This window comes from Impatiens glandulifera, chromosome 3, assembly GCF_907164915.1.
Source record: "Impatiens glandulifera chromosome 3, dImpGla2.1, whole genome shotgun sequence".
NCBI classification, from domain to species: domain Eukaryota; kingdom Viridiplantae; phylum Streptophyta; class Magnoliopsida; order Ericales; family Balsaminaceae; genus Impatiens; species Impatiens glandulifera.
Genome location: NC_061864.1, coordinates 420179 through 438255, shown reverse-complemented (window position 1 = coordinate 438255; position 18077 = coordinate 420179). Strand labels below are relative to the sequence as shown.

The following is an 18077-nucleotide window of genomic DNA, read 5'->3' as shown; positions in this document are numbered from 1 at the left end:
TAAAAAAAAAAATTCTATATAAATTATATTTTAAAATAATATATATATATATATATATAAAAATAATTCAATATTATTTATAATATATTTAATATTTATAAAATAACTTATATAAATTATATAATATAAATATATAATTAAATTATTACCAGTTAAATCGCTGAAAATAGTTCAATCGAAAACCGTTTAACCAATAAAAAAATGTTAACCGGAATCGTTAGAATCGGTTAATCAATAAATCGGTAAAATAAAACTAGTAAGCTATCGATTCGGTTATTGGTTTTTTAATTTTTTTTGCATAGTCCCTAGTTCCGAATTCTGATTTTAATATCTATCTTTCGAATTGGTTAAAATTCAGAAAAAATGGTGATAAATTTTTGTTGTTTTAGATCTAGTCTAATAAATTGATAATTTCAAATCACTAAGTTACAATATTTAATGTTTAAAATTATAATATATTTAATTAAATAATTTAATATTTTTAAATCTAGAGAGGCTCTCTCAAGGTAACTGTTGAGGTGCATGAGCAAGTTTGAATCCAAAGCGAACAAGTGGATTTCATGGCATTGTGTATTGGTTAGAAACGGTAATAATTTTATTTAATTGTTAAAATAAAATTATTGTTTAAATATTTAAAATAATAAAATTATGATAAAATATTCAAATAGACTATAAAAAATATTTTGAACATTATTTATTTTTTACAACATTATAAAAAACAAAACCCGGTCAGACTCTAATGGTCCAAAACCAGCAATGACCTAAACAATTTTCAAAACCTTTTATTTAATTAGTTTTAAATTAAAAATTTATAATCTATATATAAAATTAGTAATAATATGAATATTTTAAATATAAACATTTTATTTATTTATTTAAACAAACCGTTTTAAGCTATTAAAAATTCATATATAAAAAATAAATCCATCACCCCAAAACAGATGAGAGTATATTTAGTAAAATAATATAAAATAAAATAAATAAAATTGGAGTACTCCCCTTACTCTATGACTATGACTAGCGTAGAAGTGTGTGGGAAAAAATAATTCAGCCCTTGCAGAGTGGGGCGCTCCTGCTGCTGCATGTAACGATCGATTGATCGAGTTAGAGAGAATCTGGAGGGAGAGAAAAGGCGGTGATAATCATTCAAAGACGGAGGCATCTATTCTACTTCTGTCGATCTTCAACCGCGTTTGGAGGGAGCTCTAGAGCCTGTCTTGAAGTAAATTTACACACTCATATGTATATATAATAGGTATGTATGTACGATTTTTGTCTTTCTATGGAAAATTCTATTATGCTTTCTCTTCTGTCTATTCATATATGTCGTCGCTCATCTCCATTTACGATTTCTTTTCGTTCAGCTATTGCTTTCTTCATATATAAATCTCAAACAAGGCCGGCCAGCCAGCCTGCCTCCGTTCTTCTTCGAAACGCCTTCTAGCGCGACTTCTAGGTCTGAAATCTGACTTTTTACTTGAACTTCTCTTGATGCATTCACATTGCGTTATGAATGTTTTTATGGAATGTCATTTCAACATTGTTAGCAGATTGTGAAAGTTATATTCAACATTAACTTCTAAAAACAGTGTGGAACAGATAAGACTTGTAACTAGCCATTCCCGGAAATCATAGAAGCCTGTTTCACCTAATTGCGTTTCTTATTTACAAGTAAAAGTATTGATACATACATCCACTGTCCATATTATGGTGTAGGTAGGAAGTATCAAGTGCTTGTCATCCTCATTTCCTAAATGGTTAAAGAAGAATAGTAGATGAGAATTTCTAAGTAGTAAAAAAGAGGAATTATTTAGATAAAAAAAAGGTTGTGGACACGAGCGCGTTCATAAATTACTAGACGATAAAAAGAGAATAAACCGAAATCAGTAACGCCACAAATTAAATTCCTATTAGGTCAAAGAAATCCCATCCTTCCTTTGCAGGTCCCTCATTTCTTCGTTTATCGAATGTGACGGAAGAATGAAGAAAAAAACCTTGATCCATTCTCTTCTGATTCGTTTCCCTTCAAAGTATGTCCCTTCAAAAGTTTCCATGGCATCATAAGAGGGATTATCTTCCATTCTGAAACAGTACCAGGCACTATCCAGTGGTAATTGAGGGTTATCCGCATTAAATTTCAGATGCCCCAAACAAAGAGGCATCAAAGCAGGATATTGGTTCCTCCTTGCTTTCGCATAGGCTGCATCGATTAGCTAGAGCTAGGCTTTCCTTTTAAGCTTATTCAAAGTAAAGATCTCCCTGTGAATGGCCTCCCGAGAGAGGAAATGTATGTATGCTTATGTTTTAACTGAGGATGTTTCACAACTTTAGCATATCAATTCTTCTTTTTTGAAATTGGATGTTGCCAATATGTGTATTGAACTGTTTATCCTTGGGTTTGATGAACTATTTTTGAGGATACGTTTGAAATTTGACAACTTAAAAGATGCATGGCTCACTTGGGCTTAATGCCATGTCACTGAAATAGTTTTGATGCATTTCTATTCTAATGTGCAGACTCTGATTCAAATGGGGGATTCAGATGCCTTTGAAGACCTTGGTTCCTTTAGCAATGGAGCAATAACGATTGATATAGCTGATCTTATGGATGCCCCGGGCACAAGTAGCAATGGAGGAAAACAATCAATTGAATTAGATTATATGAATATGGACGAGTCTGTTGACGACATCGACATGGATGCATCCATAAATGACTTGAGTAAAGATTTTCTCAAGAATTTCTGCAAAAGTGCATCAAGATCTTTCTTTAATCAGTATGGGCTCATCAGTCATCAAATAAATTCATATAATGACTTTATTGACAATGGTGTCCAGAATGTCTTTGATTCCATTGGTGAAATTATTGTGGAGCCTAGTTATGAGCCATCGCAGAAGGGAGAAGATCGAAAATTTGTTTTGATTAAATTTGGGAAGGTCAGACTAGATCGGCCTTGTTTTGGGACTGGTCATAAATTTGTAAATGTTGGAGGCAGAGAGTTCTTGGATTTGTTTCCAAGGCATGCTCGACTTCAGAACATGACATATGCATCGAGGATGAGAGTAGATGTCCACATTGAGGTAAAAATAAATAATAATCTGTTGATTTAAAATCTCACTCTATGTGTTTTATCCAAATTATTTTCAACATGTTATTATTGGTGATCATTTTAGGTATACACCAGTAGAGTTGTCAAAAGTGACAAATGTAAGACTGGCAAAGAACAGTGTCTGGACAAGCATATTCAATTCCAAGATGACAAAGAAATTACTATTGGGCGTCTTCCTGTTATGGTCAGGTCCAAATTATGCTGGATGAATGGAGCTGAGAAAGGTGATTGTGATTTTGACTATGGTGGTTACTTCATTGTCAAAGGTGCTGAAAAGGTTAGAGTACCCACTTGCTTTCTTTTATTCTGGTTCATGTTGCCTTAAGATAAAGTTTTTACTAGAGAATTAGCTGCACAGGATGATATTTTTATTGCATATGAATTTTATATATTTACCCACAAAAGTCTATGATATTTACCCACTCTATGATATATTTATTGCATATGAATTCTTTTCCCGTAGTAAAGAGACCGAATGTGGTGATTGTTTTTCTCACCAATCCGGATATTACATTATGGATATTGATGTGCAATGCCAGTTTTTTTAGTTCTTTCGATCACATTATGTCATTATTGGGTTTCTTTGTTTTCCAGAAAAAATGTTAATAAGAGTGGTGACTCTGATCATGGATGTTTCTTATATGTGGTTTTATCAGATCACAACTACATCCTTAGAGATTATCCTGGCCTGTTCTGGAGGCTTCATTCCCCTTTCTGCCATTTTATATTTGTTGTTTGTATTGTAAGATGATATTTACTAATACAAACTTTAACTTCAATAACTGCTCATCTTTTGTAGGCCTTCATCGCGCAAGAGCAAGTATGTTTGAAAAGACTTTGGGTGTCATCTAATCCTAATTGGGCAGTGGCATACCGTGAAACTTCAAAGATGAGAAGAGTTTATATAAAACTCATCGAACCTCCTGAAATCGAACCACTGGTGGTTAAAGGAGGAGGAGACATGCTCCTCACAGTATACTTCTTTGTAACCGAGTTTCCCATATGGATTCTCTTCTTTGCACTAGGCGTGTCGTCTGACAAAGAGGTGATTAGCCTGATTGACTGTGACATCGAAGATACACGCATAGCCAACATTCTTCTCGAATCTATTTACGACGCAGACAGCAAGTGTGATGGATTTCGGAAAGGGCGGAACGCTTTAAACTACATCGATAAACTGATAAAGAATTGCAAATTTCCGCCTAAAGAAACTTTGGAGGAGTTCTTTAACAATAATTTATTCCCGAGTGTTTGTGGAATGAAGCAAAAAGCTCAGTTCCTTGGTTACATGGTGAAGTGTCTGTTTCAGGGTTATATTGGAATGAGGAAAGTTGATAACCGGGATGAGTTTAGAAACAAGAGGTTAGAACTAGCTGGAGAATTACTTGAACGTGAGCTCGGAATCCACATCAAACATGCTCAGAGGCTGATGGTGAAGGCTATGCAGAGAGATCTTTATCCAGAACGTAAGCTGCAGCCTCTCGAGCATTATTTGGATTCCTCTGTTATTTCCAACGGTTTAGCGAGAGCATTTTCAACTGGAGCATGGGTACATCCGTTTAAGAAGATGGAAAGGGTCTCGGGTGTAGTTGCAAATCTGAGACGGACAAACCCTTTGCAGACAATGGCTGATATGAGGAAGACACGTCAGCAAGTTTCATATACCGGGAGGGTTGGTGACGCCAGATATCCGTAAGCAGTTATCATCCTTAATGAAATTGAGACATTTTGCAAAATTGGTATTTTGTCCAGATTATAATGTGAAACAAAATTATTTGATAACAAAACAAACCCAATATTGTCTTGAACTGTTGCAGGAATCCTTCTCACTGGGGAAAGCTTTGTTTTATGTCTACCCCAGATGGTGAACACTGCGGGCTTATAAAGAATTTGGCAGTTACTGGACTAGTCAGCACAAATATTATAGGAGAATCACTGGAAAGGATGTTGTATGATTGTGGGCTTGAAACTTTGACAGATGACACTTCCATCTCATTTTCTGAAAAGTGCAGAGTTTTCCTCAATGGAAACTGGGTTGGATTTTGTCGAGATTCTGCCTGGTTTACTGCCAATTTCAGGGAGAGAAGACGAGGGAAGGAAGTTCCGCATCAGGTTCTTCCCTTTTCATTTTTTCCAGTTTCTTATCGTTTTATTTAAATTCAGTTCAAAAGCTAAAGAATTTAGGTCAATTCAGATGTACAACTTAACTCATATAGTTTAGCCAGAGGAAAAGACAACTTTAACATTCATCAATTAATTAAATCACCCTTATTGTAAGGGTAAAATACTCTTTAACTAATTTTATAGTCATTCAATATTTATTTTGTCACATAACTAAAATTTTCAAACCCTTAATTAATTCGACAAGTATTCAACCTTCCACAGTTTATTTTTCTTATTAACGAATATTATTTTTTCTCTTTTAGGTGGAAATTAAAGAAGACAAGCAGCAGAAAGAAGTACGCGTATTTTCCGATGCTGGAAGAGTTCTACGTCCCCTCCTGGTTGTTAAAAACTTAAAGAAAATTAAAAGTTTGATAAACAACAAATACACATTCCAAACTCTTCTGGACAACGGTATAGTTGAATTTATTGGATCTGAAGAGGAGGAAGATTGCCTAACTGCTTGGGGGATTGAATACCTTTTCGTCGTAGGAAAGGACGACGAACCTGGTATAACGTACACTCACTGTGAGCTCGACATGTCTTTTGTATTGGGCTTGAGCTGTTCAATTATTCCATTTGCAAATCATGATCACGCAAAGAGAGTTCTTTACCAGTCTGAGAAACATTCTCAACAAGCCATCGGCTTTTCCACTACAAATCCTGATATAAGATTAGATACCAATATCCACCAACTTTACTATCCTCAAAGGCCTCTTTTTCGAACTATGCTTTCCGATTGTCTCGGAAAGCTAGGTCATCCAATGAGTCAGCAGTCCAGGCCCGAATTTCACAATGGACAGTGCGCAATTGTGGCGGTTAATGTACATCTTGGTTACAATCAAGAGGATTCGTTGGTGATGAATCGAGCTTCGTTGGAGCGTGGAATGTTTCGTTCAGAACACTTCAGAAATTATAAGGCGGATATTGACAACAAGGAATCGACTGGAAAGAGGCCGAGGTTTGATGATTGTGTGATGTTTGGAAAGATGGAAAGCAGATTTGGGCGTGTGGTGAGCTTAGATGACGACGGCTTACCCTTTATTGGAGCGGATCTGAAAAATGGAGATATAGTTATTGGAAAAAGAACCGAATCTGGTCGAGATCGTAGTATAAAGCTTAAGCACACTGAAAGGGGTGTGGTTCAAAAAGTTGTCTTGTCTGCAAATGATGAAGGCAAAAGTTTTGCAGCAGTTACTCTGAGGCAGGTAAATATGCTTCTGACCGTCTCTGAACTTAGTATATAGTATGCGATTTTGTTACATCATTTTAATTCAGTGGCTTAATATAAACCCCGTCATAAAAATTAGATCCTTCCCATGAAATATTCATACAAATATATGTTGTGTTTAATTCAATGGCGAGATGACGACGATGATGTTGCAGGTGAGAAGTCCATGCCTTGGAGACAAATTCTCCAGCATGCATGGACAGAAGGGTGTTCTAGGATTTGTGGAGTCTCAAGAAAACTTTCCATTCACAATTGAAGGAATAGTCCCTGACATTATCATAAACCCTCATGCATTTCCTTCTCGCCAAACTCCGGGTCAACTACTGGAGGCTGCTTTGGCCAAGGGGATTGCCTTGGGCGGCCAGTTGCGTAGTGCCACTCCCTTTTCGACTCTTTCTGTCAATGACATAATAGAACAGTTGCATAGGTATGTGTGTGTATATTTCCTAGTACTCGTTTATATTGGATAGAATAACATGAATAATATCCTCTGTGGTGTGGGGTGGGGCAGTGGGGGATTTTGTAGGTGGGGAACCGAGAAAGTATGCTGCGGTTTGAGTGGCGAAATGGTGAGGCCTCTTATATTCATAGGACCCACAATGTACCAGCGTTTGACCCACATGGCAGAAGACAAAGTGAAGTTTAGGAATACAGGACCAGTGCACCCGTTCACTAGACAGCCTGTTTCAGATAGAAAGAGGTTTGGCGGTATAAAATTTGGTGAGATGGAGCGAGACTGCCTGATAGCTCATGGTTCATCGGCCAATCTTCACGAGCGCCTCTTCACTTTGAGCGATTCCTCACAAATGCACGTTTGCGGGAAATGCAACAACCCAGCCAACTTGGTCCAGAGGGCCGTGCCCGGTGCAGGACGCAAGGCTAGGGCTCCCTATTGTCGCTTTTGCAAATCCGTAGAACATGTTATGCAGGTCGATGTGCCCTTTGGGACCAAGTTGTTGTGCCAGGAACTCTTCAGTATGGGCATATCACTTAAGTTCCAAATCTCTCCTTGTTGACCTGTCCTTAAGAAATACCAATAACTATGTCCCTTTATTTATCAAAATTTTGTGATTGTATTAAAAAGAATATCAAATGTGTTATTAATTCCTGAAAAGGAACTAATACAAGATTTGTATTAATATTATTATATTATTATTTATTAAGCCAAGCCTTAAAGAGCATACCTATTTGTTTGTCTGTTTGATTGTCTATCCTCCCTATTTAAATTCAAATTGTCAATAACTTTTTGGATCTGCATCAGACAACAAATCTAAACAGAAAATGTATTTGGATCTGATCAAATAAAACTCTATCTTTTGTTTTTGGAAAATGTATAAGAGCTGAAGCTAGTACAAATTAGTTGAGTACCCCTCATGTCAAAGAGAATCAGCCTACTTCAATCCGTCGCCGAGGCCTTGTGGCATTCCTAGGCTCTGGGCAAGGTTGTTCATTCTTTCCTTCATAGCCTGACATAGGTCAATTGGAAATGGAATTCAGCATTATTTGTTAGTTTCGATACAATTCACAATATGTAAATGATTCTCACTCACCTGAACGCTCTTCTGGTGTGCATCATTATAAGCCTCATTGATCAACAAAGACAGTTTCTGCTCACAAAGGAATCATTTATAAATTCTCAGTTCACTAAACAAATCAACAACCATTTATTTCTGTAACTCAGCAGGAAAAAAACACATTTTCCTCACAAACTGGTTTATCCCATTTGGACACTATTTTTCTGTTAAATATTGCATCTTGAGATGTTAATCCATGTGAAATCGTGTTTAGAAACAGAGTTAATGAATGCTTATATGGATTAACATATTTTACCCATCACTTTATAACTCTTATCCCTATTATCAATTTTTGATTAACATTTTAGATATCGCCATATATAAGTATGCCCACATTTTTTTATTAACATCTAGAACGGGATTTAGGCCTAGTATCAATTTCATATCCAGATCAACAAACATCATTTATAACTTTTATCCCTATTAATTGATGAGCATGTGAATGCTTTTATGTCTAGATATCGCCATATCGTTTTCATGGACGTGTTCAAATATGTGAGATTTGGGAAAGTTGCTCACCTATGTGTTATAAACCAACATGAGAACAGGAGAGAGGAACAATAAAACAGATATCCAATGCAGATTCACTTACTTCAGCTCCCAACTCCATGGCTGCTTCAGTTATCTCAATTCTCAGAGGTTGTTGGTTGCCAGAAAGTGTTGCCTATAAAATGATCAACAATGGGAAAACTGGACACAAGTCTATTGAGCTAGATAAACATGACAGAACTACTCAAATCATAAGGCAAAATATTTCAGTGAACGAAATTAGCTAATGGCAAACAAAGAAAGTCTTGCAATTGAAAATAGGTGTTGAATGTTCAATACTGAATTTTTTAAGGGTGTAATGAGTTAAGTGTGTGAAAATAAATGTTTAATAAGCCAAATTATAAAAACTTTGAATTTTAAATCTTTGATATGTAAGTTGATTTGATAAAATTTAGAACTAATATATAGAAAGTACACTATTTTAAATTTGATTAAATTTCAAGCACTAAAATTGTCTTTTGTGCTTTTTACTATCTTACCAGTTATGTTCTTCATATCTTACTGAATTAAGTTGTATTTTGTGTGTTTGATGGGGTTATTTAAGGAATAATGGTTATTCACTATGTATTTACACCCTCCATCAAACAATTCTTTATGCTCATAGTGTCTTTTTTCCTTAAATAACCCAATATTTATGCCCTTCCATCAAGCAATCCCTTGTGCTCATAGTTGGTTTCTTCCTCAAATAACTAGTTATTTATACCCTCTATCAAATGGAGGTATTTGAAAATAACCGGGTGATTATTCAAATAAACCCAAATCAAACAAGTTAATATGTTAACGGCAGTGAGGGACAATAACCCAACATCTTGTCACATAAAATGGGTCAAGAGAAAAGAAAAGTGTCAGAAGAAATGAGACAAGAGAGTATTACCTTCACTAGTTCATCTTCACAGTAACCATCAAATTCTGCTCTGAAAAAAGGGAATAATAGCATACAAATTGAGTGTCAGTAACTAGTTGTAATTTGCACTGAGTACTTAATAAAGGAAATGGAATTGTTCGAAATAAACATGGATCTCGTTACATACGCAGCTAGTTCTTTTTGCACACGTACAGCTTCAACCTGGACTACCATCTGAGCTTTTTTAACAGTCTCATACAAATTTTGCATGTTCCCTAGTATTCCAGCCTGGTTTCAAGTAAGATAAGATATAATCATCTATCCAATTAAATGTGATAGAATCATTGAAAAGGGCAAAGAAGTCATATGTCAAATGCATGAATACTCTACCACAAGGTGGCGATGCAACACAAAATAGGGATAATCCAAATTATTAAACATTCTGAATGAATTTAAGACAACTTCTTTTCTTTTTTTTTCTAACCAGGGTTTAATCCCTAGAGGAGGCTAGCATTCAAATCGGAAACCTCAACCTCTCAATTCAAACCCTATCCGCTTGAGCTACCATGGATGGGTACAGAATTTTATCCAACTGACATACAAACCTTCATCATTTTTCATAGCACAATGATGCATTGATGCCTCGATAATTTTGAATCACTTATAGGCACTTAGCAAGAAATTTAAACTTTTTGTTCCTTAAGAACAAAACCTTTCAAGTAATGTCATGAATTCAAATCTTATAATAATGAATAAGTTACCAGCCTTTGAGGTATTGTTGTCTTTGTCATTATTTTCTTTTTTTCCACCTCCAAATAAGCCATGCACACAAAGAGATCTTCTTGTCTTCGTCATCTTATTGGCCAACCATGAGGTAACAGGAAGAGAAGCAGGACATGTGATTCGATTTGAATTGCCTAAAATTATCGGTTGAAGATAAATTAATGAAAATGTTTCTTTCATCACGAAATGTAATACTACTCAAAGTAGGTTGATCTGCGTTTTCCTTGTAACACTGATATATAGAAGTAGAATTCTTTCAAACGAGTCCAAGCAAATGTCATTCATATATCAGTTACTCTAACTAACTACACACCAGTTATCTTGATATCAAATCAGTAAGTAATTACACTTTAGAAGTAGTTTAATGAAATGATAAGCTAAATAAAAGAAGCAAAAATGATCAAGATAGAATTAAGAAACCAACAACTGGTTTCCGTCCTCCATTTGTTTCAATGTTTAATCAAAGTAGGTTGCTGCCTAAGGATCCAGTAGCTTCTGAAGATAGCTATGCAGTTTTTGAATCACTAATAATTTCAACCATTCTTATGGAATAATATTGCACAAACTTATCTTCATTATCAGCAAAATCGAATTCATTGCGGTTACAACTGAAAGAAGTCTTATATTCGGAATAATCTGAATGAACATAGTAAGCAAAAGATAATCAAATTTGCAGTAGAAGCTATACTAACTTCACAGATTCGCCAATGAATGTTTGTACCACAAACTAACTAACTAACTAGAGAAAGAACTTACGGAATGAAATCGAAGAAGAAGAAGAACATCTAGAGGTGCTGCTGCATAAATCAAGAGTAACCACATAGCCGGAAGCGGCAGCAGCCATTGCTGCAATAACAGAAATTTGAGGGATAGAAAGAGAAAGTCAGGAGGAGGAGGAGGAGGATAAGAAATTAAGAATCAACTTCTTTTTAGCTCAAAACTAATTATTACATCATGGATCAGTTTAATATGAATGTTAGAACAAAATTAAGTTTAAATTAATTTAAAATATAATAATAATTAATTTATTGAATATAATACTAACTCACAAGTCACAACAAACTAGCTCCTGAATGTCAATATAGAGAGTGTTTTATAGAAGATATTAAATTGGAAAATAACTAAAAAAAAAAATAAAACTAAATTTAATTTAGGCGATTATAATCAGATTGGTGTTGATCTTAAAAAAGTTTTTTTTTTTTATGATAAAAAATACTTATTAGTTTGATTGATATATAATAATAAAATAAAAAATATTTTATTATTTTAAATATTGAATGGAGTAATATTATGCTTTTAGAGTATATACTTTCTCTCTTCTCTTTTTTATTTTCTTTCTTAATTAATTTTTTTTTCATATTATATATAATATATATATACTCAAAATTCAATATAATTGGTAATAAATATTTAATACAATATATACTAAATAATAAAATTATTTTAACATTCTTACGTGGTCTAGTGGTTTAAGTGTTTACATTTTATGCTTAAGACTATGGTTCAAATCCCAAAATATGCAAATTTACATTTTTAAGAATGCAACTTTTAAACCAAATATATGAAATTAGTGGTTGGTTTGACGAACATTTAATAGTGTGAGGTCGGTGATGGGTGGTTTGTCGAGTGTGAAGTCGGAATTGGTGTTAGATCGGGTGGTTTGTCGAGTGTCAAGTCGGAATTGGTGTTAGATCGGGTGGTTTGTTGGCCGAGGGATAAGAAGTCCGTATCAATTGGGATTAGTTGTTGATTTATTAAAGTGAGAATAAAAGAGAAGTCGACTAAGATTGGTGAGTAGATATGAAAAACGTGTGAGTCACAAGATGATGAAATTGAGAGTTAGTGGTGAGTTTAACGAGATATAAGAGACGTTATGTGAGTGCCGATGGAATAAAATATATGTTAACATTAAGTTTAAAATTAAATTTAATTTTTACGAACTAAAACCAATTTTAAATTAATTAAATTTAAATATTATTAATTTTATCTAAAATATTTATAGATAAATAATATTTTTTTTATATATTCTAATTCGTGCAAATACACTCCTATACGGGATTCATGCTAGTTTTTTAAAACTAGTTTTGAAAGAGAGCCTCGCAAGATTATCATATACAAAATTTAAATTAAAAATTAATTTTGATAAATCATCTCAAATACTTAAATTATGAGAAATATATCAAACAAAATATAAAAAAAAAAATTTAAAAAAAAAATTGTACAAAATTATTTGTTTAAATAAAATATTAAAAAACTAACTTGTTTATGTTTATAATTATATATAATGATTTTTTTCAAATACAAAAGGATGTCATAAGGGACATAGATGTCATATGATATAGTTACTAAAATTGATCACATATTTTTTACTCAATAAATAGTTAGTAGGTGTTATACAAGTCAATTTCATTTTTTTTTATTTTAACAAGGAGAATTTAATAATTCTCTCATTTAGATTAAAATCACACAACTAAAATAATATAATTTGTTGGTTTCTATTTATTTATGAAATTACAAACCCAGGGGTCAAGCAACTTACAAAAACAAAGAAATCTGCATCATACAAATGCAAAATCAAAGATTTTCATTAAAAGACAGTAATCAGGTTATAATCAAGTAGTGGAAGAAATTTAAGATCAAGTCAAGAGAAAAGTTGTCATAAATTAATTAAAACAAGAAGAAACAACATAAACATTTGCGACGAATCCCAAAAATTCCACGATCACCGTCACACACCCGTTACTAATTCACCAAGATCCACGACATGAGTCTGTTATTTCGCTTGTGAAGAAGAAGTATGTACAGAACAGGGATGATGAGGGCAAGTGCCAGATGAATCAACCACCTTCATTACTAATTTTAATATATAAAAAAACAGAATTAAACCATTAGTCTGAATAGGTAACACCTGAATTTAATTACCTTGAAGGATTATAATAATGCTCACAGTTATCAGGTAAAGGCCATATCTAGTTGTCATGGCTTGAAGAAGAAGAAGCAGAGGGTTTATCCACAGGGCTCGGGTTTGATTCGATTGGTCTCCTGAATTGCACCAAGATTATCGTCATGTTGTCACATCCCTCGCCACCCACTGTCGATGGAGCTAAACACCTGCTCATGACTTTTTCACATATGGCCGACAGCTTTGTTTCCTGCATGCATTTTTTCTATTACATTTTTTTTATCTAGCAGAAATTCGGACGAAGTATTCCTATATCGTAAGAGCTAGGACTAACAGTCTTTAAATGTTCCCTTATGAAGTCTACAAGTTGCTGACTTGACATACAATCCCTGAAAAGGCAATTTAAAAAAGATGTAAATGTCTTTGAATATCAGAAAGCAGACCAAAAGAAATATAACAGTCTGTTGATATCAGGCTTTTGTTTGTATCTCATCATCTATTACTTCAACAATCAAATCATCCACATCATCAACCAATCAAATTACCCTTTTTATAACAGTTTAGATATTAAATGCAAAGAATATTTTAGTGATTACTTTACCACAAAAAAAATAGTCATTTTGATCTCACATTATTTGAATAACCAAGTGATTTTTTACAAATAACCTTGTTTGATTTGATGTAAATTATTGAAAATTAAGTTATTTGAATACAAAAAACATTAGAGTATAAATATAGGATATTTATATGACGAGTACATTGCTGATTCTGCAGTGGATTATTTGGAATTAATTCCAAATAATCCACATCAAACAAGTACAAATAATCCATTTTTTCATCAAAGATTTTTTTCAAATTATATTAAAAAAACTACATCAAACAAGCTCTTAATAGGCAAGAGATCATCAACCAGAACATTAAAAGCATAAGGTGCATACCAGATACCATCACATGCCAGCACAATAAACTCATCATCTTCGCAAAGCTCAACCTATTAAAAGACAGCATATTCTCAACGGTTGAAAAGTCAATATGGAAATTCAAAAACTAATAAGACGACAAAGAGACTTCATTATACATTTCAAAATCTGTCAGCAACCCAACAACTCACATTTGAACATAAAAATTGTTACTCAAAAATTGTTGAGCTGTAGATGAATAATATAAAGACGAGACCTTGTGCACAACAGAATCTGACTAGTTGAAGAATATCATCAAATGAAAATGATCTTAAAAAGGAATTAGTTGCATACAGTATTAATATCTGGACTGGCGGTCACAATCTGCCTTTCGGCTGGCAAAAACTTGTGCTGCTTAAATTCCATATCTCCTGCAACAACATGGGACACATTATTTTAATTTTTAAACCACTGTATGTAGATCAAATCTTCACTGCACTATTCAATATTCTTCTCTTTTTTTAATAGATTGAAATAAAAATAGCACATATTTAAAAAGTAACAGTGATTCATATTGAAGAAAGACAACAAGCGAAGAAAGATGAAAATTTAAAAAATTGCAAAGTAAATGCAAGCAACCATATCTGGTATATTATTACCAATTGCTCTCGTAAGATTTAGACTGCCGTTAACTCTTCCTGCATGGATGAAACCACCTGCTTTCAATATCCTCTCTCGTTCAGCTTCAAGATCAGGTTTGTGATCTCTGGACAGATTATATGCCTGCAAGAAGAAAAGAAAAAGTACATATATTAATATAAAATTCACAAATATCAAAGATAACAAACACAAACAGATTTATTTTTATTTATTTTAGACCGGGATATATTGCCTGAAGGAGGGATAGCACAAAATTCTACCGACATGAACCCCACGTTATTCAAGGTGTTCTTAGTGGTAATCAAACCAGAGACATGAGTCTCTTAGTTCAAGACTTTACCACTTGTGCTACCCTAGGTGGGTGACAAATACAAATAGATTTCTTGTGAACCAAGATTAATGACTACACAAGACGAAACTACCTGACCCTTTCTAGATATCACACATCTCGAGTCACCCGCATTAGCTACAATAAGCTGGTTTTCCCTTAAAACTGCAACATTTGCTGTGCACCCAGAGTCCGGTCCAGAAAAATCAGAATGGGGTCCCTAATAGTCATAATAAATAGCTAGAATGAGAGAAGCACCATAACAAAAACAACAGAACTAAACGAGTTAAATAGAAATATACTTTTCAAAGTCTTCTACTCAATGATATTGACTCTCATTTAAGGTATAGTTGTAAATAGTAGGGTAATGTTAGGGTATGATTGTAAATATAGTAAATGGCATGATTGTTATTTGTGTCAAGTCCCCCATGTTTTGGTGATATGAGTTTCTGTACATTTTTGGACGATGACATCTTTGTCTTTCATTTTTGTTACTTGTATTTATTTGGTTGTATTTCTATCATGACTGGTGCAGTCTTCGCGATGACCACAGTTTTATATGAAAATTTCATTCCTTTTTTTGAAAAGTAAATGGCATGATTGTAAATAGGTATGGTAAATATATGTTTCTTATTTCTACTGCATTCCATTTCACCTCCTTCTGTCATAATCTATCCTATTTTATATCTACTTACTATAACTATTTACATTAATGTCGTTTACTATATTTACAAGCATATGCTAACCTTACCTAACTATTTACAATTGTAAAAATAATGCAACTTAAAACCCCAAATGATATGAAGGAAGAAAGGAGAAGGGAGGAAAGATAGATAGGAAGATCAAAAACGATCCAGGAAAATAGTTTACCTCCTCGTAAGCCCAATCATCTACAAGCTCCTTTCTCTCACCGCTTCTTGGAGACCATATAAGTCCCTCAATCATACCACCTAACTTGTTTAGCTTATCACCAAGAACAGCAAGTTCCCTCCACCCTCTTTGCCCAACCATCATCTCATCCATTCTGCATCAAGTATAGCATAAAGGCCTACTCCTAAAGATCTCATCATTTTCTTAAATAACATTTTAAGTAGATATAAAAAATTAACTTCTTTCTTTTAGAAAATGAAAACTCTATTAATAACTGTCGACACGAAAATCGCATCTGTTATGGTTGAAAAAAAAATGTAAGTACAAGTCATGACATGTGTAGTCATGAATTCAAAGAAATTAAGAAACACATAAAAACATGAATCACTTCATGACATCATAGTTGACCCCTGAATAAATTAGTTTTTGCTCAATTTTGTTCTGTTCGGATCCTTAATGGTGTCTTAAATAGGGCTTTGCTAAATTCAAGAGTTAGGAAAAATGCGAGATTCATCAAGTTGAAATAATTTTATATATACATCAAATATGACTCTTAGGTTGAACTCTTGATCTACCATTTAAATACCAGCATTTATCCACTAACTGAGTGTCTCAAACCATTAAAAAATTAAGAAATGTCCAGAAATGAAAATAAATCAAACTCATTTGAATCACCTGAAAAAAGATTTCTGAAGTGAGGTTCCTATATCTCCAGTTGAATATGCTTCACTCTTAAGGACTTGTAGATGCAGATGCTTAGCACAAAACTTTGCTACAACCTTACCTGAAATCAATAGATTATTCTTCCTTAATCAGAATACAAACTGGAATTATGATGACATGCTCCAATATAACAATGCATTTCAGGATCTGACAAGGTTGGAGCAATCTAAATTATTTTTGTTCCTGGTGCTTGCAAGTTCTTCCTTTATTCTCTATAGCATCAAATTTAAGTTCTTAGACTCGTCTCATCATTGGTGGCTAAAATAATAATGCAATTTGCTAACACACTTTCCCTCACTATTGTCATACATAACAAAATGCAAACGATATATCCGTTGCGCATATATGATATTTATGGATGAAAAATTTATGTATTAAATCTTTAGATAAGTTACCTCCATGGCCATCATAAACACCAAAGAATGATGTGTTTGCATCCAAATCAGGATAAGCCGCATGCTTACATGTTGGAAACAAAGTAACAGAATAGTCAATAATCACGAGGTAAAAAGATTCACTATTTTTTTTTTGTTTAAGAAATCGCATCTCAAACTACAAGAAAACCCTGAATCAAAATAGCAGGGGATATATATGAACATAATTCAATTTCATAATTTAACATTAAAGCTTTGACATACTACCAGCTTGACCTAGAAATGAAATGACTTACAGCATCTTCCATTGAAGTGCGCCAACCCTGCATGGATGACAGCCCATATCTGAGTCGATCATTCTCACCATCTTCGGAAAACTTGTCAGTTTTAGGAGTACTGAGATACACACCCATCTCAATCTGAAAACGAACACTTCCAAGTTACCAAAGTAAATAAGAAGGTCACGAGAAGGAAGTTCATTCACAGAAAGAAGCCGATGAATTGAAACAGCTTCTTATTTACAATGAAGAAGATATATCAGCGGTTTTGGATGACAACTTTGATCGAAGAGAAAAAAGAAAAGTCGTAATCTAAGAATACAATCAGACATGAAATTAAAGAAAACGAGACGAAGCGTACGCACAAATGCGTCTGGAAAGATGTTAAGAAATAATAGATCTACTTACATGTTAAGAGGATGTTGTCCAAATTCAGATCCAGCTGCGACAAAATTAGACTAAAATTGCTTGCTTGACTATCCGATGATGATTCACATACAGGAGAATTGGCGTCAGATAGATAGAGAGTGAGAGTACTAGTATTACACGCAACAAGGAAATAGAAATCGTATTATTTTAGTTTCCATTTCGTTTTCTTTCTTTCTTTCTTTCTCTTTTATCCAAAATCAAAGCTAAAGAAACTCCGCCAGGAAGAAAGAAATAGAGAGAGAGAGGAGAGAGACAGCTTGAGCGGTGACGCCGGTGGCAGTAGTGAGTGTGTTTAATTTTGCTTTATCCGATTCAGGGGCCCGCTTTAGGAAAATATATATGTCTTTGTTCGGTTTATATCAT

The 18077-nt window shown here is 33.8% G+C and overlaps 3 protein-coding genes across 12 annotated transcripts; 1 reads left to right on the top strand and 2 right to left on the bottom strand.

The window, feature by feature from the left end:
* The first annotated feature begins 1055 nt into the window (after positions 1-1055).
* Positions 1056-7517, top strand: LOC124929257 (DNA-directed RNA polymerases IV and V subunit 2-like). 2 transcript variants are annotated; one of them, XM_047469567.1, is made up of 9 exons: positions 1056-1255; positions 1365-1456; positions 2518-3078; positions 3172-3384; positions 3907-4799; positions 4925-5219; positions 5534-6478; positions 6657-6928; positions 7013-7517. In XM_047469567.1, the coding sequence occupies exons 3-9, from the start codon at positions 2530-2532 to the stop codon at positions 7515-7517; spliced, it is 3672 nt and encodes a 1223-aa protein (XP_047325523.1). In that variant the 5' UTR covers positions 1056-1255; positions 1365-1456; positions 2518-2529. The 2 variants fall into 2 exon arrangements, with proteins under 2 accessions (XP_047325523.1, XP_047325524.1); XM_047469568.1 differs by lacking the exon at positions 1365-1456.
* LOC124929259 (nucleoid-associated protein At4g30620, chloroplastic-like) lies at positions 6535-11173 on the bottom strand. 6 transcript variants are annotated; one of them, XR_007098631.1, is made up of 9 exons: positions 11008-11173; positions 10234-10385; positions 9656-9756; positions 9499-9538; positions 8668-8739; positions 8052-8108; positions 7870-7967; positions 7686-7718; positions 6535-7541 (listed from the first exon to the last, which is right to left on the bottom strand). XR_007098631.1 is itself a non-coding variant. In XM_047469574.1 (8 exons), exons 1-7 carry the CDS (start codon positions 11093-11095, stop codon positions 7893-7895), a joined length of 585 nt encoding a protein of 194 aa, XP_047325530.1. In that variant the 5' UTR covers positions 11096-11173; the 3' UTR covers positions 7721-7771; positions 7870-7892. The 6 variants fall into 6 exon arrangements, 3 of the variants coding, with proteins under 3 accessions (XP_047325530.1, XP_047325529.1, XP_047325531.1); XR_007098632.1 differs by having other exon boundaries at positions 6535-7523; XR_007098630.1 differs by having other exon boundaries at positions 6535-7518.
* A 1632-nt stretch (positions 11174-12805) lies between these two features.
* On the bottom strand, positions 12806-17947 carry LOC124929258 (probable protein phosphatase 2C 60). Of its 4 annotated transcripts, none has more exons than XM_047469570.1 (12): positions 17694-17947; positions 17304-17439; positions 17029-17092; positions 16586-16694; positions 15911-16064; positions 15135-15260; positions 14712-14835; positions 14407-14483; positions 14092-14144; positions 13488-13542; positions 13199-13403; positions 12806-13104 (listed from the first exon to the last, which is right to left on the bottom strand). In XM_047469570.1, the coding sequence occupies exons 2-11, from the start codon at positions 17418-17420 to the stop codon at positions 13221-13223; spliced, it is 1062 nt and encodes a 353-aa protein (XP_047325526.1). In that variant the 5' UTR covers positions 17421-17439; positions 17694-17947; the 3' UTR covers positions 12806-13104; positions 13199-13220. The 4 variants fall into 4 exon arrangements, with proteins under 4 accessions (XP_047325526.1, XP_047325528.1, XP_047325527.1 ...); XM_047469572.1 differs by having other exon boundaries at positions 12806-13096; positions 13174-13403; positions 17304-17426; XM_047469571.1 differs by having other exon boundaries at positions 13174-13403; positions 17304-17426; positions 17694-17946.
* Positions 17948-18077: the final 130 nt, after the last annotated feature.